Raw genomic sequence first — 26,717 nt, 5'->3', positions numbered from 1 at the left:
TCTTCAGGGAGCTGTGGAGAACAAAGTTGTCCATAAAGTCCGAGACAGCAGAACAGTCACTGCACAAAGAGAAAACAGTAACTGTATGAGGCAAGAGCAGCATCAGCGGTGCTCTCCAGTGCCGGGTGCCACCTGAGCTATAATTGTACTTAAGTGGTTTAAAATTGCTCAAGAACGGTGTGGCCAACTTGATTGTTGGCCTACACAAAAGGGCCTATTGGGATAGATACCAGCTTGGAGTGCTTCAAAAACAATGGTAAGCTTTCCGCAGGTCATGGATTCAATGACCCAGATAACTTAATAACATAAGAAAAACATAGTTAGTGATGCCACTGTCCCTTCTAGGGGCACCACAGGAAGTAAAAATATTAATTGAAAAAGCCATAGCAAGGCATTATGGGATGCTACTTGCAGAAGCAGTGAATAATAAATGAGGAGCGCCAACTGCTGGTTCATTATTCTTTTTTTTTGGATGCCCACCCGAGCTACCCATAACATAGCATGTGTAGGAAGGCCATGGAGGTAGCCCTAAGGCACTTGTTGCCCTTGCTGGCTTCATAGCATGCAGCCATTGTGGTGCAAGCGGGAGGTGACCATGGCAGTTTTTCCGTGAGTGCCTTGGTGCAAACCAAGGCACCAAACTCTGATTTGTTCAAGTTGAGGGCTGCAGGGGAAGCCCCATGGCTCCCATGGCCCCTGCTGGATCCACAAACAGCATCCATTGTGGTGCCGGTGGGAGCCTGTTCTATTGTTTTGCTCCCGCTGTGCCGGTGCAGATTTTTCCTCTGCTCCTGTCTGAGCAGAAGCAAAGGGTGAGAGCCCACATTTAATTTTATGGCGCTGCATATCCACTGATAAACAAATATGTTTTTGGAACTAGGGGCACCCCCACCAGGCTAAGGGGGCAAGGTTTCCCTACCATGTCTCCCTATATGTTTTATTTTAACCTTTTGTAGGACTGAGGGCTGAATCTTCGGGCCCTAAAATGGCTTCCACCACATCTTTGTTGATGTGGTGGTAACCAATCAAATCTTATTATTAGATTTGTTGGCTCCGCGGATTCTCCACAGCATACAATATACAAAAATTTGAATTGTTTTTTCTATAAAACAACTGAACGCATTTACACCAAATTACAAAAAGCATGCTTTTCATTGCAAAAAAGCATGGTTTCTGGGTAAAGATCTAGCTTTCTGCCAATGTGTATCACTTTTGGAGCCCCCTTTTTTTTCTAGGCCCCTGCTTGATAGACCACCCCAAACTTTCAAGGACGAAGATAAGATGGATAAATATTTTTTGAAAAGTTTTGTGAAGATTCATCAAACTGTGAAAATGTTATTAGGGTGGGTGGGATATTTAACAAACCGCCCGCGAAAAAAAGTCTCCCTGTAGGCAGCCGCGGCCCGTGGAGGGAGTTACGGTGGGGCAGGGAGGCGGGGAGGGGGAGCGGCGGGATGGAGGGAGCTAAAAACCGGCATATGGATAATTGCAGGTAAGTAAACAATCGAATTAATAAAACGTATTTGGTAGTGCGCCTTGCATCGCAAAATGCGATGCAGTGCGCGCTACGAAATTTGTTTTATTATTGCACACAGAACATACTGAGTGTCCGCTCTGCCGATTCAACTGCCTTCCCCCCTTTCTTTCTTCCTCCCTTTTATTCCCTCTCTTTGTCAAGCAGCTTCTCCTCTCTAACCGAAAACCCTGACTTCAGAAACGTTTCTCCCCCTCTTTTCTTCTTTCGTTGATTTGTTCCCCTGTGAAATGGATCCAAAAAAGAAAAACACTGTAACTCGTCTTTTTCTGACATTTTTCTATTCCAAAGCAGTGCTTGAAATGGATGAATAGAAGTGCAGGTACTCTGTAACAGAGTACCTGCTTGTTTCTGAGAAGTGCCGGTACTCTCTCCCTATCAATATAAAAAAAATGCCGGTACTCCATACCAAACAGTATCGACATATTGAAAGCACTGTTCCAAAGAGCAGCTGTGGGAATACAATGGTCAACATATGAAAAATAACGCCAAAACAGAGTGGAAGAAAAGTGAGCAGATTGATTTTATTCATACCCAAAACATTTGCGCCACTCTACAAAGTTTGCCAGTGAAGTACTACTTTTGTTTACTTGTCTTTCTTTGAATAGCTTTGTTTTCACCCAGGGGTGGAACTAGTGCACCAATTCTGGAGGCACTGCAACACGTGGATTGGAAAACAAAATGTGTACTGTGGCTCGGTGTTCAGGGAATTGGTCTTTTTACTATGCTGCTTCCATTCTGTTAGTATATAAGCAATGGACATTGAAATGGGTCCATTACGTGCCCTGTAGTCATGTCCTTAACTTTTCAGGCAAAAGCACTCACTGATTTCTGAATAGTGAGTGTAAAAGCGTGAACGTAACCATGTTGTTCCTGCTTACATTTCACATGCTTTACTTAATTTTGCATTCCCTATGAGTGTTTGCTTTTTCCAGGATGTTACTTTTTCTTATAGGCAGCATATTGCTCTTGTCTAGTGCGTAATTTAAATTGAGCTTCATCCAGGTGTTTATAGTGGGGCACAATTGGGTTATAGTTGAGGGCAGTGTGAGTTTCTCTCAGTGGGGCAGTATGGTGTTTAAGGGGGAGAGAACGTGACAGTCACGCGACGCAAGAGGAGGCTGTGAGATTGCACCCAGGGAGTGAATGGGGGTGTGTGTGACTGCACCCATGGAGCAAAGGGGGGGGGGTGTGACCGCACCCATGGAGCGTAGGGGGGCTGTGTGACTGCATAGAGGGAGCAATGATAGTGGTGCCCTGGCAGGGGTGCACTCATGGGCGCTAGAAATACGGCCCCCTCCCACAAGGTTAGTAGGTTGGGAGATTGGAGCTGTGCTTCATAGAGCTGCAGAAACTTTAAACATGCCTATTTCAATGAGGAATACTATGCTAAAACAGGTTCCATTGATTTAGAGCTGAAAAGGAATGATTACGAGTAAAATAAAGTGCTGCAATAATTTCATTTTTGTGTTGCTAAATTTCAATTTTTGTGCCGCACAATTTGCTAAATTATGCCGCAATATCCTGGGGGGTCTGCCTATTCAGATACTCTCACAGTCACTGCCAGACTTACTGAGACACTTAGGAAATAATTGTTTTTTAAAACCCTTAGAATTCATTTGAAAAACCAAAGGTTACAGGGACGTTATAGTTAGGAAATAACATAAAAAAGTTAGAAATCCACTGAAAAAAGACAGAGGTTACAGGAACATTACTGGTGGGAAATAGAATTTTTTTAAACCTAGAAATTCACTGAAAAAAGCAAAGGTTACAGGGGCGCTATAGTTAGGCTCAGATTTCACTTGTACAAAACCATAGAAATTCAGCATTTATAGTTACCTGAGCTAAGTATAACTTATGCCCCACAATGCACTGACTATGACCTCACATATTACATCACTCATGACATGGTCAGTGACATCACTGATGATATCACTGATGACATCTCAAATAATATCACTAATGACATTACTGATGACATCATCTACAGAACCATTCACACACCCACTCACTCACCCACCCACACACTCACATTCCATTCACAGACCTATTTAACTACTTACACACCCACTCGCTCTTGCATAGAGCCACTCTTTCTCCCATTCATGTCCTCATACAGCCACTTACACAACCACTAACCCAAACAACTACTCACACACCCACTTGTACAACCATAGATTCACTCACATAACCATATACTCACCCATACAGCTACTCATACCCTCACCTATTCTCCTATTTAGCCACTGATAGAGTTACTCACTCATCCATACACCCACTCACTCACCAAAACAGCCACTCACACACCAATTCCTAGACACACACTCACTCATACACTCAAACAACCACTCACACAGCCACTCACTCACCCACACAGCTACTTACATACCCCCTCACTCACCTATACAACCACTCAAACAGGCATTCACCTACAGGCACTCATATACTCACACACCCACTCATTTACTCATACAGACACTAACACATGTACTCACTCAACTAAACAGTCACTGAGACAAGCACATCCACATCCACACAGCCTCTCAAATACTCACCTATACAGCCACTCGCACACCCTCTCACTCACAGGTACACTACACACGCACTCACTTACCCATACAGACACTCACACACCACTCATTCACTTATACAGTCTCTCACATACATCAAGGAGCAATGAGGGGCTCCATGTGGCCCCCTCATATTTAATTAACAAGCCCCAGGGAGGTGGTGATCCCTGGGGCTCTTTGAGTCAAAGAAAAAGGGTCCGTGCAACCCCTGTCTAACATATAATTAAAGCCACAGGGGTGGTGGTCCCCGGGGCACTATGAAGTACACATAGGGGGGCCAAATGCACCACCCTACATTTCAAATATACATGCCCTGGGACCTGGCCCACTTGGGACCACAACTAGAAGCAAGCACAGAAGACTGCACTTATTTGTTTTCAATTTTGCCACAAATTCACTAATCTGGTGGGGTCTTCAGCACCGAGGCTAAGGGGTCAGAGTATTCCTACCCTGCTCCCTTCTCTTTTTTTAGCCTTTTGTTTGGGACTCAGCTGAGACCGAGTTTCAAAATGGCTGCCAACACTTCCTGGTTGAAGTTTTGGCAGCCGATCAGATCTCTGCACAATATCGGGTATATTAGCGGAGGGTTTGTGCGTCTAGATATACAAATTTGGTTTTTCTTCAATATCTCCAAAACTACTGACCAGATTTACACCAAATAACAAAAAAGTTCTCTTTCTGAACCAAGAGCTACTTTTCGGCTGTCTTCGTGTCGAAAATCTCTATGGGAATTAACATAGGGAAAAATCGTTTTGGGACCCCTGTTTTCTCGGCCCCTGCTTAACTAATCACTCCAAAACTATAACTTGTATGCTAAGGTAACTGTGACTCACACTATGGCCATGCACAGTTTTCTCAGCAATAATTTTATTGCAAATGTTGCAGTGATATTATCAATGATTTCATAGAAGATGTAATGACTGATGTAATATGTGGGGTAATTAGCAGTGCATGGTGAGGGTGTGAGTTATAATTACCTTAGGGCACGAATTATAGGTTCTTGAGATAATTAAAACTGCAACTTTCCATGGTTTTATGTGTGTAGAATCTTAACCTAAATATAACGCCCCTGTAATCTTTGTTTTTTTGTGAATTTATGAAGTTTTTCTAATTCTATTTCCTAACTATAATGTCTCTTTAACCTTTGCTTTTTTCCAGTGAATTTCTAGTTTTAAAAAAAATTAAAGTAATATTGAATTACCACATTTTAATTCAACCACTGTCACGCACAGATGAAGATTGTGCATGGTGGGGATTTGGCTGCAGAGCCTGCAGCCAACCCCCACATGCAGATAACCTCATGCTGTGCACAGCCTTTACCCGTGCACAATGGGGGGTTGGTCACAAAACCTGGCCAATTGCCAGGCAGTGTAACAAACCCCCCCATATGAAACCAATGCCAAGTTGCACAAAGACTTTGGCCATGATCAGTGGGGGCCAGGCCCTGTAGTCAACTCCCCATAGCAGCCAATCCAAGGGCCCCTGGGTGTGTAAGTGGCTGTGTGAGTCTGTGACTGTGTGTCTCACTAACTGTATGAGTGTGTACATGGATGTGTGCGTGTCTGAGTTGGTGTATGAGAACCTGTGTGGGTCTGTGAGTAGATGTATGAGTGGTTCTCCAGGTTTGCAAATGGGTGTGTGGTGTGAATGGCTGTATGTGTATGGAAATGGGCATGTGAGTGGCTTCTGGGTCTCTGATTGGGTGTGTGAGTGGCTGTATGGGTGTGTGAGTGGTTGAGTCAGTGTATAAGTGGGTGTGTGAGTATGTGAGTGGGTGTATGAATGTCTGAGGGGGTCTGTGAATGGGTTTGTGAGTGGATTTCTGAGTGGATGTATCAGTGACCGCATGGGTATGTGAGTAGATGTGTGAGTGGCTAGATGGATGTGTGACTGGGTGTGTGAGTATCTATATGGGAGTGTGAGTTGTTTTCTCGTTCTCAGAGTGGGTGTGTGAGTATCTGTAGGGGTATGTGAGGGGATGCATGAGTGGGTGTGTAGGTGGCTGTGTGGGCCTCTGAGTGGTATGTGAGTGGTTCTATGCATATGTGAGTAGATTTGTCAGTACTTTTGATGTATGGGTGTGTGAGAAAGGATGTAAGGGATTGTGTGGGTCTTTGAGTAGGTGTTGAAGTGGCTGTATGGGTATGTACAGTGTTATGTGCGTGGGTGTGTGGGTACCTGTGTGGGTAGGGAGTGGGTGTGTGAGTGGTAAACTGGGTCTCTGAGTGGACGTGTGAGTGACTGTATGGGTGTGGGAGTGTGTGTCACTTAGAAATCATCGACATCATGTGTTTAAGTCTAATTTGTTCAACTGAAGCCAAAAGACCATTCAACATTAAATGCATTAATGTGCTTGGTTCTCGGCCCCTCTGGCTAGGTTTGATGGCCTCCCAGGGAGCCACAATGCACAGTTTGGGAACCACTTCCTCATATCCTAATTATATTTTATTCCACTCCCACAGAATCACAAATATATGCATCAACGGGAATGCTCTGATTGGCTGGACGTAACCTGAACAGAAAGTTGCACCCACCACTTTATTGTGCAGGAACAGTTCCCAGGGCTGAAAATTTGAATGAAAGCTAATATAAGGGGTCAGGGTGGAGATACTCTGAACCTGAACCCATGTTTGAAATGGGTGTGTTAGTGACACAAGTTATGTGTCCAAAATATTTTAATCGCGTGCTATATTCTTGACGATGACAACACAATTGCCAGCGCGGCCCCATGTTCCATGGTGGGGACATCGCAAATATCACGACGTAATTGTGAATATTGGTGAAAATATAAAAAATATATATATATTTGTAAACACTCGCCAGTAACTGTCATATACTCATGTCAGACACATATACACCCATTCACATATCCACTCACACACTTATACATTCAGTCACATACTGACTCAGATACTCATGCACTCACTCACATAGCCATTCAGGTATTTATACACCCACTACCGACTTACTCAGAGAGTGGCACATCCATGGACAGACCCACACAGAGACTCCTGCACCCACTTCCAGACCTACTCACAAATTCATGTATGTTCTCACAGACCCGCCTGAGACACTCATACACCCACTCACAAATACACCAAGGCACACCTAGACCCAATCACGTACCCATACATACAGTCACTCCCACACTCAGTCACAGACTGTCTCAAAGACTTATGGACTCAGTCAGTCACTCATACATGCAGAAACTCACTCACCTAGTCACAGCTCATGTATCCACTGACAGACCCACCCAGACACTTGCCCTCTAAGTCACAGACCCACTCAGACACTCATGCTTGCATTCATTTACTCACCCACTCAGAGACTTATGCTCTGACTCACAGGCCCATTGAGACACTCATATACCCACTAACAGATCCACTCAGACACTCATACATCTACTCACGGACTCACTCAGACACTCATACACCCTTACAGTCACTCACACAGCCACTAGTAGACCAAGAGATTTATGCACCCCATTACCTATACACTCAGAGACACATGTACGCATGAACAGTTGCACTCATAGCCCAACACACTCTCTGACAGAACCACTCAGACACTCACACTGCCAGTCATAGACCAACTAATAGATTCATGCACTCAGTCACAAATCCACTCAGTCACTCAAGCACCCTCTCACTCACTCAGACACCCACTAGAGATACTCATGTATCCACTTACAGATCCAGTCAGCCAGTCACATACTTACTTACAAATGGACAAAGGCACCTATGCATCAACTCACAATGTTGTGCTGACAATTTAAATAAAACCAGTTATCAACGAACGTTCTGATAAACACATACCAAATTTAAAAAATGAGTGGTATATAATATACAATATCCAATTATAGAAAGAAAATACCAAAATCTTAGAGGCTTACTTAAAATAAATGGGTGTTACAAATAAAAACAGAATTTTAAATAAAAAAACGTAGAAATGTGCTGAAAAAGCCCAAGGTTACAGGGATGTTATAGTTAGGAAAGAGCATTTTAAATTTAGAAATTCAGTGAAAAAAAACAAAGGTTACAGGGACATTATAGTCATTTCACTCATACAAAACTAAAGAAATTCAGCAGTTATAGTTAGCTGAGCTAAATATAACTCATGCCCCCGAACTGCACTGCTTATGACCTCACATATTACATCCCTCAGGACATGCCCAGTGACATCACTGATGACATCTCAAAGGACATCACTGATGACATCATCCACAGAATCTCTGACACCCACTCCAACTTCCACACTATCATTCTCAAAACCTTTGGCACACCCAGACCGGTACTCACACACCCACTCACTGATTCATAGGTCTATACAAACATCTACTGAGTCACCCATACAGCCACTCATACACCAACTCACTCACTAATACAGCCACTGATATACCACTTAAACACCTCACACACTGTCAGTCACCCATAGTGCTACTCACACACCAAGCCACTTACTCACCTATACACTTATACACACACCCACTCACATATTCATACAGATACTAACACATACTCACATATACTATCAGTGACACAAGCACACACTCACCCATACAGCCACCCTCACAAACACTCACTCACTCATAAAGTCCCTAAAATACTCCAACACTCACCTATACTGCCTTCCACATGGAGTTACTCACCCATATAGCACCAACACATCCATTCACTCACTGACACAGCCATACACACACTCAGTCACCCATAGAGCCCCTCAAAGACACACTCAAAAACCCTTACAGCCACTGACCCACCCACTCACTCATCCATGCAGGCAGTCACACACACCCTCACCCACACAGACATTCATACACCCATACAGCCACTGAGACACCAACTGCCAGACTGATACAGACATTTACACAACCTAGTCACTCACCCATACATTCACTGAGACACCTAATCATTGAGTTATACAGTCAGTCACGCACCCACAGAATCATCCATAAAGGCACTCATATACCCATTGATTCATCAAGACCTTGGTATAAATATTTAACACTCATAAGCTTTTAAAAAATACTCACAGTCATGGGATGATGGCATCAGTGATGTCATTTGAGTTGTGATCACTCATGTCACTGACCATGTCATGAGTGATATAATATGTGAGGTCATAAGCAGTGCTGAATTTCTCTGTTTTTTTTATGAGTGAATTGTCAGCCTAACTATAACATCACTGTAGCATTTGTTTTTTTCAGTGAATATATACATTTAAATATCTCTTTGCTGCATCAAAGCTGCCATTCCAGATGCAGAAAAGTTCATCAATGTATCTTACCCACACTACTACATGTTTCTCAAAGAGATCAATACTGCTGACAACCTGCTACTCCCACCAGCCCAGGTACAACCATGTGAAAATGGGGGCGTAGCAGGTCCCCAAAACAGCCCCTTATATCTGTTTGTATCTATTTTTATCAAAAGTGAAAAAATTGTGTGGATGGCAAATATATATCATCTGGAAAGGCAGAATTGATGCAGCAAAGATATTTGTTGATATACTTAATGAGAACACTTTGAACCTTTCCTTTAGCAGTCAACTACACAGGGAGACTATACATTTTTTAGATCTAAGGCTTGTAGTGAACGGTAATCGATTAGACAGCCATTTATACTATAAAAAAACAGCAGTAATCGCCTGTTACATGCTAGAGGTGTCATCCTGAAAGTCTAATTTGGAGTATCCCTCTTGGAGAACTACTGAGATCAAAAAGAAACTGCAGCTCTCAAGAGGGATTCGAAAAAGAGAAACTAATAATGACAAAAAGATTTTAGCCGGAGGCTATTCACACAAGATAATTAAACAAGCCTGCATACAAGTAGAAAAACATGAACGAGGGAAACAACTCATCCAGAAGAGTAAGAAAGAGTCAGATAATAACATTTGATTCATAACAACTTTCCACAAACAATCAGGAGAACTAAGAAAAGGTTTTAAAAAATTTGGAGGTATTGTAGACTGACTCTGATTGTGCTCAGCACATTGAGGAAAATCCACAGGTTACTTTCAGGAAGGCCAAATCTTTAAAGGACATTATTTGTCGAACCCTCATTACTTCAGATCAGAATATATCAAACATCCAAGGGTTCTACACCTGTGGCACATGCAAAGCATGCAAAAACAATTGTAAAGTGGATACATTGTCCAAAAATTGACAACCTTTCAAAATAACAGAACACCTAACTTGTACCACAGATCATGTAATCTATGCATTGAGATGCCCTTGTGATAAATACTATATCGGGAGTACAATACACAAATAAAAAAAAAGAATCCTTGAACATTTAAGGGCAATCAATAGGGATGATAAACAATACCCAATAGCAAGGCACTTCAAAACACAACATAATCAAAACAGCAACTTGTTATCTTTTTGTGATCTTGATAAAATTCCCATTAGGAAGAGAGGAGGCGACAGAGTTCAGAAACTCAGACAGCGGGAATCCAGATTGATAATAAAATTCAAAACCTTGCACCCCAGAGGTCATAATTTTGATGAGGAATTAGCAGTGCATTTAGGGTAACCTGATGAGCATATACATTTGTCATTAATGCTGTGAAATTCTATCCTCACTAAGGGTTGTAAATATCTGTTGTTTTCACATTGCTTTATATGTGACTATTTTAACGAGGTTTTTTCTGTATGTTTTTTCAGATGCACCAGCTGTTCTGTGGAAGAGATTTGGAGGTACAAGAGCGAATAATATTTGACTTTACAATGACAATGTAAATATGATTGATCATATGCATATGGTAGGGTGGATATGAGTCACTAATGTGTATAATGAATTTTGGGAGTTAGGGAGTGCATGAATTAAGGTAGCCCACTTGGGCAGAATTGGATTTTATATAAAATGAGACCAAATACCTTAAATGAATAGGAAGAGCAAAGTTTGTTTAAGATTAAAAAATATTTTTGTTGTTGAATGCACATAAATCAAACATTGTAAGTTTTACCACAAGGTAGAGATCATGAAATACATCATTAATATTAATGGCATGATGCTTAAACAGGGGTGTCTGTTATATGTATTACACATTGTTATGTTTTGGTTTTTATTGATCATTTGAAGCTTTATTGAGACTGAGCTGCGACACAATATGGAAATCTTGATTTTTTTGGGCTATAACTTTATTGACTAGTTTTGAGACTCGAAATATCGGAAATACAATACGATATATGAAGCAATTAGTCATAGAAAAGGATTGTTGCTCTTTCCTTACAATTGCTAATAACTCTGCAAACAAGTAACATTTATTATGTTGATAAATGCCCAATATGGTTTTCCGATCTGCTGGCAAAGTCTGTTTTCTAGTACATTGCTTTTCACTGTCACGTGGTTTGGTTTATAGACAACAGGAATTGTTTTCTAAAACACGCGTGAACAAGGAGCCTGTGCTCCAAAATGCATAGAGTTGTCTTGCTTGATTAAAAAATACGCTTAAAATGCAATTTGGGCCACAGCGTGTTTGTTCAAAAGAAGGCTGTGCACGATTGTATGGAGGTACAGGTGTTCGATACACGTTTTTTAAGGTTATTATATTTTTAAATACTTCTAAATATGTATATGATTGGCTACATAATCTTGATATTTAGTACCATAATATTTTTAAAACAATCATTTTGTATTGTACACTGAAAATTTGTAAACTCAATAATTAATATACAACACTTTTGCTGCAATATTTGTGTATCACAATATTTTTTATGTTAATGTTATGTCATAGAAGAAGGACAATTACTCATACACTATAATCCCCTATTGCTTGTGATTTTCTGTCCTTCCCAAAAAATATCATCCAGGTCTCTGTACCAACTGAACACCATTTCTGGTAAAGGGACCCTTAACAACTATACACCCAGCAATTGAGGTCTTTTGTCCACTCTTGATATCGTTTGTGATATTTTGTGTGCACTTTCATCTCTAAAATCTTTCTTATAGGAAATTGGAACAATTTGACATAGTTTTGCTGTAACAAAATGTTTGTTGCAAGATGGTTTTTAAAAATAAAAGTGCTCCTAAAGTTAAGTTGTTTAGGACACATTAGTTACTTCCTTCAGTAAAACAATAAATAAATTCTTGCTAGATATTTTAACATCTTTCTGAATCAGGAAAGCTGCAAACCACTTCTCCTGACCAGGGCGCTGCATGTAAAGGTAAGCAGGGCCGCAAGCGCCCCCAGGACGTACTTTGAGTATCACTGTCATAGGTCAGTCAGGGCAGCCACTATGCAACCATTATTGTGACCTTTGGAGTATCCCTGCTATTGTCCTTTCTATTAAAAATGCACATGAAACTATTACACAACCTTTTGGACTTGGTTGATGTGTTTTAGTTTGAATTAGCTAATGTACACGCGCATACATTTTAGTAGTATGTTTTTATATGTATAAGGGAGACTATGGCAAGATGGAAGAAGGAACAAGTGCTCCAATAACATTGGATAGTACAAAAAAATAAAGAAAGAAAGAAAGCAGTGACAAGGCAGGTAGTGGGGGATGGGTCAAGCAGGGAAGCAGGAGGGGGCGGGGAGTTGGTCAAGCAACAATGGGAGAGGGCGGGAGGAAGCAAAAATGAAGGAGTAAAAAAATACCTAAATTGAAAATTGAAAATGGATCAGCTGCAAAAGTTAATGTGTCATTGTAGAATGTAACTAGCGAGCATTTAAAGCACGGCAACACCCTATGGCAAGACGGAAGACAGAGCGAGCGCTTCAATACAATCGGATCATGCAAAAAATAAAAGGAAACAAGTTCTGCTTGTGTTTTAACAACGTTTTAAGAAATGCATTTGTTTATATAAACGTGCATGCATTTTAGTGGTATGTGTGTACGTGTACAAGGGAGACGGCCTGAAAAAACAAGTACTCCTGTGGAGTGCTTGAAAACAAAAAAAAAATAGCAGTGCAAACTGGGAGTAGTGTAAGGAGACATGCACATGGTTCATGTGCTGTGTGAGGGCAAACACAAGAAGAGGGCATGACGTCTGCAAAATATACCCAAATTGAAGAATGATCAGCGGCAAAAGTTAATGTGCCATTGTAGAATGTAACTGGCAAGCAGTTACAAGCGCCCCAACCCCATCGACTCATGTTGGCGCTATGGCAAGACGGAAGACAAAGCGAGCACTCCAATACAATCGGATCGTGCAAAAAATAAAAAGAAACAAGTTTTGTTTGTGTTTTAACAACTTTTTAAGAAATGCATTTATTTATGTACACATGCGTGCATTTTAGTGGTATGTGTGTGCGTTTACAAGGGAGACTGCCTGAAAAAACAAGTACTCCTGTGGAGGGCTTGAAAACAAAGAAATAATAGCTGTGCAAACTGGAAGTAGTGTAAGGAGACAGGCACATGGTTCATGTGCTATGGGAGGGCCAAACACAAGAAGAGAGCATGACGTCCGCATGCCCTGATGAATGGCATCAAAGAAAATGAGAGCAACACTGAAGTTTACCAATGGTAGGAGATGGGCAGCCTATAAGGCCAAAGATAGACCACAATACATCTCTTTGAGAGAGCGCATGCACTGTCTAGCCGAGCCCTAAAAACTATGGATTTCGGACAGGCCAAACCTACTGGTTTTGCCAATGCTTGTTGTGTTTAGAAACGTGGAGATTAAGTGATTTATCCATAATCACAACATCTTGAACTGAGGCCGAGACTAGGGAGATGATATGGATTCCTTTCAGGAGAGGATGTTGTGTAAGGGCTAGAGCTGCTGCCTATGGAGCTGGTAAACAGGGTTCATGTTTCGCTTCTGCATTACATCCTTGATTTTGGGCGAACACAAAAATGGCAGTTCAGCATGGGCAAGCAGTGAAGGGCGGGAGGTTGAAAGGCAAACAACAGCAAATGCAGACTGGCACAGGGAGTTTAATGTTTCCTTGAGGAAAATAACTGGTGTTAATGTAAATCGCTCCAATACCTTAGAGTGGAATTATCTCTATATAAAACTGTACAAAAAAATTAACTAGTGCTAATGTAAAGCACTAACATACCTTCGGGTGGTGTTGGCGATATAAAAAACTGCAGAAAAAAGAGATAACAATTGAGAAAAGCAGAGGCAGGGGGAGGTAATCTGTGCAATGGAGTTTAGCGGGGCAAACAGAGATGGACGTTAGGTGGACGGGGAACCAACAGCAAATGCGGGCTGCTACAGGGACATTACGTGATTTGGCCGTAATCACAAAATGTGGAACTGAGGCCTTGGCTAGGAAGATGATGTGGCACTATCTTGGGAGAGGATGTGGCATAAAGACCACAGCTGCCGACTATGGAGCTGGTAAACCATGTTCAAGTTTCAGTGTCGGTTTAACATCATTGATTCTGGGCAAACCACTTAATCTCCCTGTGCTTACAAAAATGAATGTGTCCTTGTTTAAAGGAACTGGTGCTGGTAACGTAAAGAACTCCAATACCTTAGAGTGGTGTTGCCGCTATATAAAACTGCACAAAAAAGTAACTGGTGCTAATGTAAAGCGCTCCACTACCTTCGGGTGTTGTTGGCACTATATTAAACTGCACATAAAAACCTGAAAGAATCACAATGTTAGGCTGATTTACCTTAGTGAACATGAGGAACTACATCACATTGGCAACTACATTAAAAGGACTACTTTTGTCATGGACACTGAGGGCAAGGCAGACTTTGATGACATCAAGACTCAGCCTGGCTCCTTTGAAGAGGATTCAAGTTAAACAGGAATGGTGCAGGGAAACACTTCACAAGTGAATGCGGAAAAAGTAAGAAAGTGTCCTGACAGGAGAAATTTAAAGAAATAGAGTGCCACCATATGAAATGAGAAGCAACAAGGTGGGACATGAACAGTTGAATTATTTCGCACAGATGAAATGTGGCTATGCAATTACAGCAGACGACACAGGAACTTTAGAAGCTCTGACATACCCTGTGATAACGCATACCTAAGTCACTTGAGGTCTGATTTTCCAGCTATCAACACCATTGCCGAATGACCACACACCTAGTACTCACATGCATGGAAAATAAAGAGAGACTACAGGTGTGCCAATTCAAAGCAGCTGCCAACAGCACATCTGCTATAAGTTAACAGGACCTTAAAAGGCAGAAAACCACCACTCACTAGAATGAAACAGACTACAATGGAGGTTTAAAGAAGTGACCGGCTCCGGGAAGGGGTGATTTGTGAATGGGGCAAGCACCAGGAGGTGCAAAGGAGCAAGCAGAGATGGGATTGTAGTGTAGTTCCTATATTCCCAATAGGCTCTGCGCATTGGAATAATATATTCAGCAGTGTGGACGTAGGACTGAGGTCGACTAGGTCCCTACTGACTATATTAGACTTAAGGTTTGCCAGCTAGCTCAGAGGTCACTAGAAACTTTCTCGAATAAACGAGGAGGAGTTTAACCTCCCTGGATAGACAAGAAGGGATTAGCTTCTGACAACCATATAACATGACAACTTTGCTCTCTCAGAATAAGAGTGTATCTCTAGAGTCGTGTGAAAACAATAGACAGCTATTTCACTCAGTCATATGTGCGTACTTAGTTTCACCAGAGTGCAGAGAAAAGAGAGACGGGCGTTTTCAATAAAAGGTTGTTATTTATTGAGCAGTTTTCTTTCTCATGCAAGAGGATTGAATTGCCATAATTGCAATACTCATAGTACAGTAAAGTGCGTACAGTAAAAGGAGGATTATAAAATAATACTGTAAAAGCATTGATATGGTTTCTTAGCCATATGATACTTTAAAATAGATAAAATATATATTCATATATACATTGACTAACGTACTCAACTGGTGCTTCTAAATACGCCTACCCCTGTGTACCTGACCTAAGCCTAATACGTGGGAAGGAGTAAGTAATTAGCAGTTTAAGTTAAGTTTGTTTTGCCAAGAATCTGACTCAAGAATTCTCTCTAAGGTTTTAGTCAGCTCCATACCTGGGTAATAGAAAGCAGGAGGTCTTGTATCTCTCTCTCAGGACTCGATATCCCAGTAACCCGCGAAGGTATCTGGAAACACCGGAGCTGGATTTCTCGGCAGGAGAAAAGACAGCATCTCTCTCAGTGCGTCAAAAGGGAGGGGCAGCGTCCGTGGGCTCTCGCATCAGCTGGGCTCTCGGGCAAGTAGATAGCTGCTCCCAATACCACCGCCGTGTGTTTGCTTAAGGCAACGTTGGTATATTTATACCTGTAAGGTGCCGGGTTTGACGTAAGGCTGGACATAAGACGTCAATAAAGATGTCACTAAGAACTGGCCGTTCTTACAGTGCTTTACAGGAGTTCTAGGATGAAATCAAAACAAAGCAAGGGGGTTTCCCAGGTTGCTGGAGGTTTGGATTGTTTAGAGAACTCGTTGTGCTTTCTAGGGAGCCGGGGAAGTAGCCTTGCTTATTGTGACAGCATGTGCTACGACTGAATATGGATATGATTACTATGCCGTTGTATGGATATTATTGATTATAACCGGACAAGGGCATAAAATAGGAATATCGATTTAGGCTCCTAGATAAAAACACAATAGGATGGTGGAGGTGGGGGAAACGGAAAGCAGCAACAAAGGGAATAGCAGTAACAGGGTGATCTGTGGACAGGGCATTAGTATGGGTGGAGGAGAAGGAGCTGGTAAAAGCATGAGAACTGTGTAGAGTGCTGAAAATGAAAAAAATTAGGTCCTAAAATGGTTGTAAAGACTGAAGCAGTGGATGTTTACAAGTACTTGGTCCATGCTCTGCGGAGAGGGCTAAAAACAAGAAGAGGCATGACCATGCATGCCAGGGACATATGGTGACAAAAAATATGAGATGCTGTAGTGAGAGGAAATGAGAAGCCTATGGGCGGGCTGAAGGCCACAGATTAAACACAACAAGTCTCTTTGAGACATCGCAAGCGCTGTCTATCTGAGACCTAAAAAGTTAGAAAAATTGTGAACCATGGATAATTGTGGATGATACAATCACTCTGAGTAAGTCCATTCTCGATCTATGGGTAAACATGCTGCCGACATTTTTGAGCTTCTGAACGATGACCAACTTGATATCTTATTCTTCACGGAGACATGGTTAAATAACTCCTGTGCCCCTGTGGGAGAACTTGCCATCCCGAGAGGCTTCAAAATTATTAGGGCCGATCGTGCAACGGGGAGAGGAGGGGGGTCTGCTGTTGTATTTAGAGATGCTTGGTCCTTCCACAGTGAGGCCTCCAGTGACTGGGCGATGGGGAGGTTCTTCACTTCTCTCTTGCCCTTTCACCTCATTTCACGCTGGGAGGCACGCTGGTCTACCGCCCCCCAGGTCCTCCTGGGTCTTTCCTGAATGCATTGGAGGACGTTATTGTGCCTCGGGCCATGAGGTTCCCTAAATTTCTTCTTTTGGGTGACTTCAATATTCATGTAGATGTGGCTGAGTAGTTGGACTCCAAAAGTTTTCTGGAGTCCTTAAACCTAGCCCAGTTAACACAGTGGGTTATGCTGCCTACGCATTCGGGAGGCCATCTACTGGATGTAGTCTGTTCCAACTTTGCCTTAACGATAACTGATCCCGGAGCTCTCACCTGGTCTGATCATATGCTGATTAGGTTCTCCTGGCCTTTAGAAAAGCCATCTTGTGATATTTTGCATAACACCTCCCACCAAAAGATTAATCTTCTTGCTCTGTCCAACGCTTTACATCAGAGGCGCCCAGTATTAGGCTCTGAGCTTCCCGCTGCCGTCCAGCGTTTTAACACCTGGATTAGCTCAGGGGTGGGGGCCTCCGTGAAACAGGGCGTTAGCTCCAACAAACACTCTGTGCCCTCCAAGCCCTGGTTCTCGCATGCCCTGAGAGAGCTGAAGCTTGGTTGTAAAAAACTGGAGAGATGCTGGAGACTCGCCTACTGTCCAACTGCTAAGAGAGCTTTACGTGCGACTCAGAGGGAATATTATGCTGCCATTAGGGCGGCTAAGAGCGAATACTATGCAGGCAGGATTTTTAGGGCCACTAACAACAGCAAGGAAATCTTTACGATTTTTATTAGCTTTCTTTCCCCTTGTGCCGAACAACCAACTATGCCATCTTCTGTGCAATGGTGCGAGGATCTGTCCTCTTTCTTCGCAGATGAAATTGCTGGGATTCAGGACAGCCTGCGCACTGCCTGTCTTAGTCAGAGTAATTCTGCCTTGGACCATTCCCCACCTTTTCCTCTACCACTCACGCTTTCAGGGAACTCTCTCCACCATCTGAAGCTGATACTCTAGCGGTCCTGGAATCTATGAAGTCTGGATCACCCACCGACCCCTGCCCCGCCCGTTTTCTAGGAGGGGTGGCAGAGGTGGTGTGCTCTGAGGTCTCTGAGATTCTTAATCTCTCCTTTCGGACTGCTACAGTTCCCGGCTGCTGAAAGCAGGCTAAACTTCTGCCGCTTCTTAAAAAATCAGGTTTGGACTCTGCAGCTCCAGCTATTTATCGGTCCATCTCCCTGCTGCCGGTGTTGGCCAAAGTATGCAAGAAGATCGCATTTCGCTAGCTGGATGCTTTTGTTGAAGCTTCCCTTGCTCTCCATCCTGCAAAATCTGGGTTCCGTGCTGCGTACAGCACTGAATCTGCCCTGGTTGAAATGTCTGAGGCCATTAGGGAGTGCCTGGACGCCTGCGGCAGAGCGGCTCTGATATAGTTAGACCTCTCTGCCGCTTTCGACACGGTACCCCATCAGCTTCTTCTCACCCGGCTGTCATCCATTGGCATTACTGGTTCTGCCATAGAGTGGTTGACTTCATTTTTGGACAACCAGACTCAGCAGGTGTGGCTGCCCCGCTATTCGTCCTCGGACAAGCTTCTTTCCCCCAGGGTGCCACAGGGGTCCACATTAAGCCCTTTGCTGTTTAATATCTACCTGACCCCCTTGATCTTCCTGGCCGAAGAACTAGGCGCTAAAATATTAGCCTATGCAGATGACACGCAGCTGCTGTTCACTTGGCCGAGTAGGGATCTGGACATTTCATCTGCCCAAACCTGCCTCTCTTCAGTCTTCAACTGGCTCGCACTTGCCCAGTTAAAGTACAATGAAGATAAATCGGAAATTCTTCTCTAAGGTCAGTTCCCTTCTAACTTCAGAGAATCTTTGTGGCCTCCGGATGTTCCTCACCCTAGTTCTGTTCGCAAACCGGCAAAAAATCTGGGGGTATGGTTCGGGGAAAACTTAAAATTTGATGAGCATATTAAAAAACTTACCTGCCGCTGCTTTGGTACTCTTAAGGCTGTCCGCAGATTTTTTCCTCTGCTTCTGAGGATGGCCAAAGAAACAGTGGCGAGGGCTCTCAATCTTTCTTGCCTTGACTACGCTAATGCCCTGTTCATCGGCATTCCGGCCTACTTGACCAACCGCCTTCAGATTATACAAAACGCGGCAGCTAGACTTCTCTTTAACATCTCGCGGAAGTCTAGCGTCCGACAACACCTGCGCAGCTTGCATTGGCTCCCAGTCGCTCAACGGGTTATATTCAAGACCCTTACTTCTGCCCATAGAGCCATTCATGATCAGGGCCACTGTACCTGAGGAAACGTTTCTCCCTGTACATACCCAACCGTTCCCTCCGGTCAGCCACTCAATACCGGCTGGCTGTTCCACGCTTCAAACGTATGTATCTTGGCGGGCACTCCATCGCCGTGAAAGCAGCTGTTGCCTGGAACTCCCTTCCTCTGATGCTATGTGCCACCCAGAATTTCAATCTTTTTAAAAAGGCACTCAAGACCCATCTCTTTAAAATGACGGTTTAATTCTTCAAGCTCTTCTGTTCACTGCCTATCTGCATCTTTACGCGCCATGGTACTCCTGAGTAATTGAGTGCGCTACAAAACCACCCATAACATAACATAACATAACATTCTGACAATTGAAGTACATATTAATCAGCTTACAAAAAACAGCCTTGGACAAAACATATGGATGCCGGTGAAACCTTGGTGTACTCTTGGCTTATGCAATGAGGAAGAATCTTTTGCATACTGTGGCAATTTTTAGCTCTTTTTGCACTTTAAAGGAAAAACAGAAGAATAAACATTTTTGTAATTTTGCACAACCAAATTCACTATCCAACTATTTTTGCAACATTGGATGATTTATTGTTTTATTGACAAAGTGGCAAGTGCTGCAGCATCATGTGTTCTGACAAAAAGCAGTTTTCATGTTTTCTCCATCTTAGATCAGCTCATCAGAATGTACCCACTGTCTCAAGAGAAAGAGGGTAGGAGGGGTCAGATTTTCTGTATTGGCGCCACACACCTGGAACACTCTTCCCCCAGGCATAAGATCATCAGTCAATTAAGTGGGATTTAGAAAACTCTTAAAAACCTGGCTGTTTAGACAAGCTTATGGCAAACTCGGCTGCAAGTTGCTGCTTCCACTACCTTACTGCCAAGACCTTATGGTGTATGTGCCCCCTATAAGTTCTGGATAACATAATATAAAATAATATTTAAAAACCTTAGCAAGCTAACTCCATTTCTCGAAGAAAAACGAAAGGGCCATGAATACCAGAGCTTAGGGGCTTCCAAACTAATTACTCAAACAAGCTGTCCCTAGGACAACCAAGTAAACCACCTTACTGGCTACAGCAGACAGTCAAGATGGTGTCAGGGGTAGCATGAAACAGACATCTTTCCAATAGTTAAAAGGACGAACTGGGTGTAGTTGGTGTCAAAAGTAACATTGAAAAAGTCTGATCTCAGGCATAAAATGCTTAAATTTTCCATATAAGCCTCACTTATGCTTGGAAAATGTTTTGAGAATTCAGAGCAACGATATTAAAATCAATGGATGACTGCATCACACAGGCTAAATCGTAATATGCTCTTTTGCAACATCTCACAAGTAGCAAATATGTCCCTTAACTGGAAGATACCCTCAGCATCCTATACTTTCCATGACTGAGCAGGAAAGCCCCTTCACAGCACTCCAGAAACAGCAAATTCAGAAGCTACACACCTTTTTTCACATAAAACACCATGCACACACAACTAGTCAATGAATACAAACCCACAAACTACACAGCTCACACCAAAGTAACATATCTCATGAACAACAATCTTAGGCACCACAAAGTATACCTTGTTGTTAGCATGTACACCAGCATCCCAAACACACACAAATCAGTGCTTAACACTGCTCACACTACCAAAATTGATTTGTATCACTATGGTTTGCTATGGGGCTGCGATTTGGGGGAGGGCACCTATTGTTAGCTTACAAACACAAGAATTTTTATTTTTTTTAAAGATTATTAGAGGTCCCGCAAGCTACAGCAAATTACATGGTACATAAGGAACTAATGGCTCCATATCTAACCGATACGATAAACTTAGCTGGCTTGATCCTGTGGCAAGGGATATGGTCCAAGGATGAAACTAAATTCTCGAAAGAAATTGCATTGGACTATCTGTCACTTGATTTTCACAGGAAAATGCCATGGTAGGAGCACATCTACACATTATTAACATACTGCAAAATTGACTTTGATAAAAAGAATCCTTTGACCATTCAAGAGATTAGCAAAAGGGATCTGGGGACCAGACATTCCAAAGCTGTGGAAAATGATAGAGATAGAGATGCTAATCTAGAAGAAAGTGTTGTCTCCTACCATGAACGGGTGGCCACGGTTGGCTTACCCTTATACCTTGTATTGATGAGAAACATCCAGTATAGATTTTACCTAACAAGGTTGAGGACGGATACATTACATCTTTTAGTAGCCTTCCCAAAAAAGGAAAAATGGAACCACAAACTACCTAACTGCCCATGTGATGGAAGATCTGCACAATCAACTATGCACTCTTTCCTATTTTGTAAATTTTATATAGATATACAGAAATCGTTTTAAAGCCTCTATTTCTATCTAATAGACTTTTTAACTACAAACATGCTTTTAGATTTATTTGTAATTTAGCAAAAGCAAAAATTATTAACTCCGTTATCAGATGTGTACAATGTGCAATTAGAAAAAGAAAATACCATATCTATTTGGAAGCCTTATCATATGAGAATGTGGATGATACAACTTAGCTGTGTAAATATAAACTTTTACAATTGAAAGTTCAACACGTAGAGAGAATTGCAATCCCTTAAATATTATACATATCCCATCCTATAAACAAGTACTTCTACTCTATGAAAGCAAATTATTAATGAAATATCGTTTTTATTATTCTTATGTTGTATGAACTGTGATTTTTATTAATTGATATTGATATTGTATGAACTTTGTGCTTTTATGGTGATCTTTGTATGCACCGAATAAAGCTGAATTGAATTGAATTGATTAGAAGCAGTGGATACAGTGTGTAAAATGGAGTTGGAGTGTTAGGTTAGCAACAAAACTAGAGAACTGTGGTCTGGCTTCTGTCATGGCAGGCAAATAACTAAACACAGGAGAAGGTCAATGATTATGCCAAAAGAGCTAAAAGAAACGGAGATGGGAAATTCCCTACTGGTCCCAGACAGCATCATTGTAATTCATGGTGCTAAGGAAGGACAGGGCTACTGGAATTATGCAATTCTGTGGCCGCTGCATTTTTTGCATTATTAGGGTTTTGCCACATAATCCATAATCTGCTACATAATATACAGATTTTAATAAAAACTACATTTGTTTCTAGCTCAAACGGATCAAAAGTTACCAAAAACATATGGTGACATGTGCTGCACACTGTTACAGCCCCTATGCAAAGGTTAACTGGTAATTATACAGTTGCTTATTTCTGTATTTGGTTCTTAAACTGGTCCAAATGAGGTTAAAACCTTGCCCAGACAGTATTACCATGTGTAAAATTGACAAAATAGGTAAAACGATCAAAAATGTGATGCATTATGCTGCATAATTTGCCTTTTTTCACTGCATAATTTAGTCATCCCTCTCGCATAATTTGATGCTTCACTACTGCAAAATTTCAGTGACCCTGGCTAAGGGCTCTCTCATTATGACGAATTAGGACTTTAAAAAAAAACTTGCACTACTGCACTTCATGAGCAATCCCCTAAAGACTCACGCAATGACCTAGAGAAAAGAAGGCAATTGCAGGTTCTCAGGCTCTACAACCAGACAGTTCTCATTCGCACGGAAACCACCATGACAGATGGACTGCTCTCTCCTGACAGAACACACAATATACAGTCCAAAAAATATAAACCTATATGACACAGGATGCCCAAACCTACAACTAGCCTAGGATCATGCAGCCACAAATGACATGGTGAAGGCTATACCTTGACCCAACACACCACGTTAAAAGAGAAGGCTCTATGGTTTTAGGATATCTGACCCTGCAACAGCCAAGGCCCCTTCATATCCCTGCTCTCCTTGCCAGAACAATAACATATAAAGGGGATATTTACTAAGATATCATGCAGGGCAGAGCAGCAAGCCACCTTGCTGCGCTGTTTGATACGGAAAGGATAGGAATGCACCGTACTTAACAATATATGGCACACTCCTGTCATTTTCCAGTGCTGCCTAGCACCAACGCAGATACACTTGCATCATGGTTCATGGGTGCCTGTGCTGAAAGCAAGAATATTTTTGGGCAGGAAGGAGAACCTTCCTTCACAAAACCAATCTCCTGAGGCATATTCCTCTTCCCATGTGTGCTGCAGAATACCACACACATAGAGCCAAGGAATTAATGAGGAGAAATAAAGATATTTCTACTTGTTATGCCTCGCCTGGGAAGGCGCAGTATTCTGATGCATTCCCAGGTCTACCAGTAATGGTAAATCTGGGAATGCTACATAATCCATGTGTGAATGAGAGGGACCACCTATGGTCCACTTGTGGAATGCCTTCCCAGGGCAGAGTAACGCAACACAGTGATTTGCACTGAGTTGCCTTAATTTGTATTTATCAAGCCACTCGGGCCACGCAAGATAGCCTTGTTTGGCCTGATAAATCCTACTGAGGGGGTGCCAGGCCGACACAAAACCTACATAAATATGCCCCACAATGTCAAACACTTCCTGCATTGCAAGTGGCCATAGCTCACTCCCCATTACAAACTATGGTTGGGACATTAATTGAACCAGTGCCGCAGATTTCGACAGGCCACTTTCTGAATTGGTCTGCTTCATGCGCAAAGGCACCCTAGAAGCCATATGCTGGCAAGATCTTGTTCTAATGATCTGAATGTTCTTTGCACCACCAGGCACAAAACCATCCCCAGTCCAGTTTCATCTATCTACTTAATTCAAAAAGCTTAATACATTTAGGGCAACACCATCCTGGGACACTTTCCTTTCACAGCTACTCATGCCTGCCAGTGTCACTCTCTGCCTCTGGGCATATGGTAGCAGGCACATGAGGGCAAGGTGAAAAAGAACAAGCATTGGCATAGCCAATAGGTCTCACCTTTGGACCCTTATAAGTATTTAGTTATGCAGCACAATATCCTTACTGCAACAACATTAACCGTTGCATGACTAAACACTTATAAGGTCCCAAAGGCAAGCCCTATTGGCTATGCCAATGCTTGTTAGTTTATGTAATTGTTTGTTAGTTGTTTTGTGTTTTTTAGAGTGTCCTTCAGCTACAAAGTCCCACCTCAATGCTCACTTCTTTACCTACATACATTTTTTAATGTTCTCTTCAACATTTTAATGTACCTTTCTAATATTACCACCTGCCTTGGTAAATGTAAATAAAAAATTAACCCTGTGTCACAAAGAATGGCCACCTCCACATCAGTCACAGTGTATACATATGCACGTATCACAACATCTGCCTACATATCGGCAGCCCTCTTGGAGTGGGTTTTATTTAAAAGAAAAACCATTCAAGATTGCTAACCATGCATGTGCACGGGTCTTGATGCAAGTGAAAGTGTGCAATTGAAAATAAAGCATTGGCAAAGCCCACAGCTGGGCCTTTTAGAGCCCAAATCTACTGCCTTTGCCAATGATTGAGTGAGTGAGGCACTCTAATGTGAGGTTTTGAATATATTAAAGTATATTTAGCAACTTTCCTAAGAAATAATATAGCTAACAAACACAAAATTCGCAATACTAATGGCTGAGCTTGAAAAAGCAATAGCCATGGGGTCTAAAAATAAATATTTGCATTTTGTTAATCAATTATACCAGAAAGAAAACATAATGCATTAAAATGTAGCTAGAATTAATGCCTACCTTCTGAATGCAATGTTCTTTGGGAGAATTTGATTGAAAATTTATTTATAGGTTTAAACAGCAGTTGCATTCGTAAATGACCATCCAATTGAAACTGAGACCTAATGAAGTCAACGTACAATTAAAGATCTATTTAGTAAACAAAGAATGCAAATGCTTATAATGCATAGGTTTCAACTAGAAAAAACGTTACCATGAGTAAATGACACAGTGTTCATACTGGATTGGAATGCATGGCACACTGACTGAAGCAACTAAACACTAAACAGCCCTAATAAACAGAATTGAACTAAATGAAAATAAAGCGGCAAAGCGTCAACTAAAAGAGCGCGGCGGTCTAACCTGAAACCCACCACAGTGAAGCGTAAACGGCAAAAGTAGTCAGCTTACACCAATTTTACTTAATAGCTTCTCTGGGGACTATGATGCAAATGTCTTTTTCTCACTTTCTACTGTGACATTTATATTATCATGCACATATAAAATCGGATAGCTTAGCAGCTGCGGCGGGATGTGAGTAACAGAAATCACACACTTAAATGTGTGAATGCTTTCGATGTACTAATATTTCGCAGAATGTCTTACTGAATGACTCTCTGGTTTCTTTACATTACATGGAACAAATGAGGCATTACTATGACAGGTATGAATGATTTCATGTGATCGGATTTGCCCAATACCAACTTGGCAGGGGATGGCTCGCTATGCTAGCCAAAAGAATGCATGTAGAACAAGTCTACCACATTTTGTTGCTGACTTTGTTTCTTTCCCCTTGTTTGTGAGAGGCCTCAGCCGAGAGTCGCCATTTATGCCTCACTCTGAAGAGTGGAAACGCAGTAGCAATCCCACGAACACGTCATTGTTCTCAGCAGTTTAAAGGGGAACAAGCATCATTCAGGGGGAGGGAAGATAGGGGGCAATTTGCAAAACAATGCAAAACCCTACAGCCATAAAAAGTCGGCGAACATGAAAAATAGACACAGAACACAAGCTTTGGAAAGAAAGCACTGAAAACACAAGCGTAGAGTTGGCAGTGAAAGTTAATTAGCCCAAGAGTGGTGCACGCGCGCTGGGGTGTGCCATGCTTTTTCAAAGCACATACTCGTGCTTGTGGCGCGCCGCTGGGCACTCCCACAAGGCGTATGCCGCCACAAGCACGAATATGTGCTTTGAAAAAGAGCTGCACGACGGCTAAAGGTCTCCTAAGTACAGCATGTGTGCTGCATAGGCTAGACCTAAAAATGGAAAAAGAAAATCAAGCAAAATCGGTGCTGGTTTGAAAAATTTTGCCAAGGCTTCTTTTGAATCCAGTCTGCTGCTGGTTACATGTTACATTGTGTAGGCTCAATAATACCACACTTCTAGGAGAAAATAGATCTTCCATACTCAGAGCATCTCAACCCCCGAACTACAACCCAGCAGCACTCTCAGGTACCACACATTCTTTCCCGAACATTAAGACATGGACATAA

At 42.1% G+C, this 26,717-nt stretch overlaps 1 protein-coding gene across 1 annotated transcript in view; it reads left to right on the top strand.

The window, feature by feature from the left end:
* Window positions 1-26,717, top strand: part of LOC144762967 (uncharacterized) — a 136,747-nt gene that overhangs the window by 92,848 nt on the left and 17,182 nt on the right. The window contains exon 2 of the mRNA XM_078648280.1: window positions 10,769-10,801. Coding sequence (XP_078504406.1) covers window positions 10,769-10,801 — 33 coding nt within the window. The remainder of the gene's footprint in view (window positions 1-10,768; window positions 10,802-26,717) is intronic.

This window comes from Lissotriton helveticus, chromosome 6 (genome assembly GCF_964261635.1).
Source record: "Lissotriton helveticus chromosome 6, aLisHel1.1, whole genome shotgun sequence".
Lineage (NCBI taxonomy): Eukaryota > Metazoa > Chordata > Amphibia > Caudata > Salamandridae > Lissotriton > Lissotriton helveticus.
The sequence above is the reverse complement of the archived record's forward strand: the minus strand, read 5'-3'. Positions and strand labels throughout refer to the sequence as shown.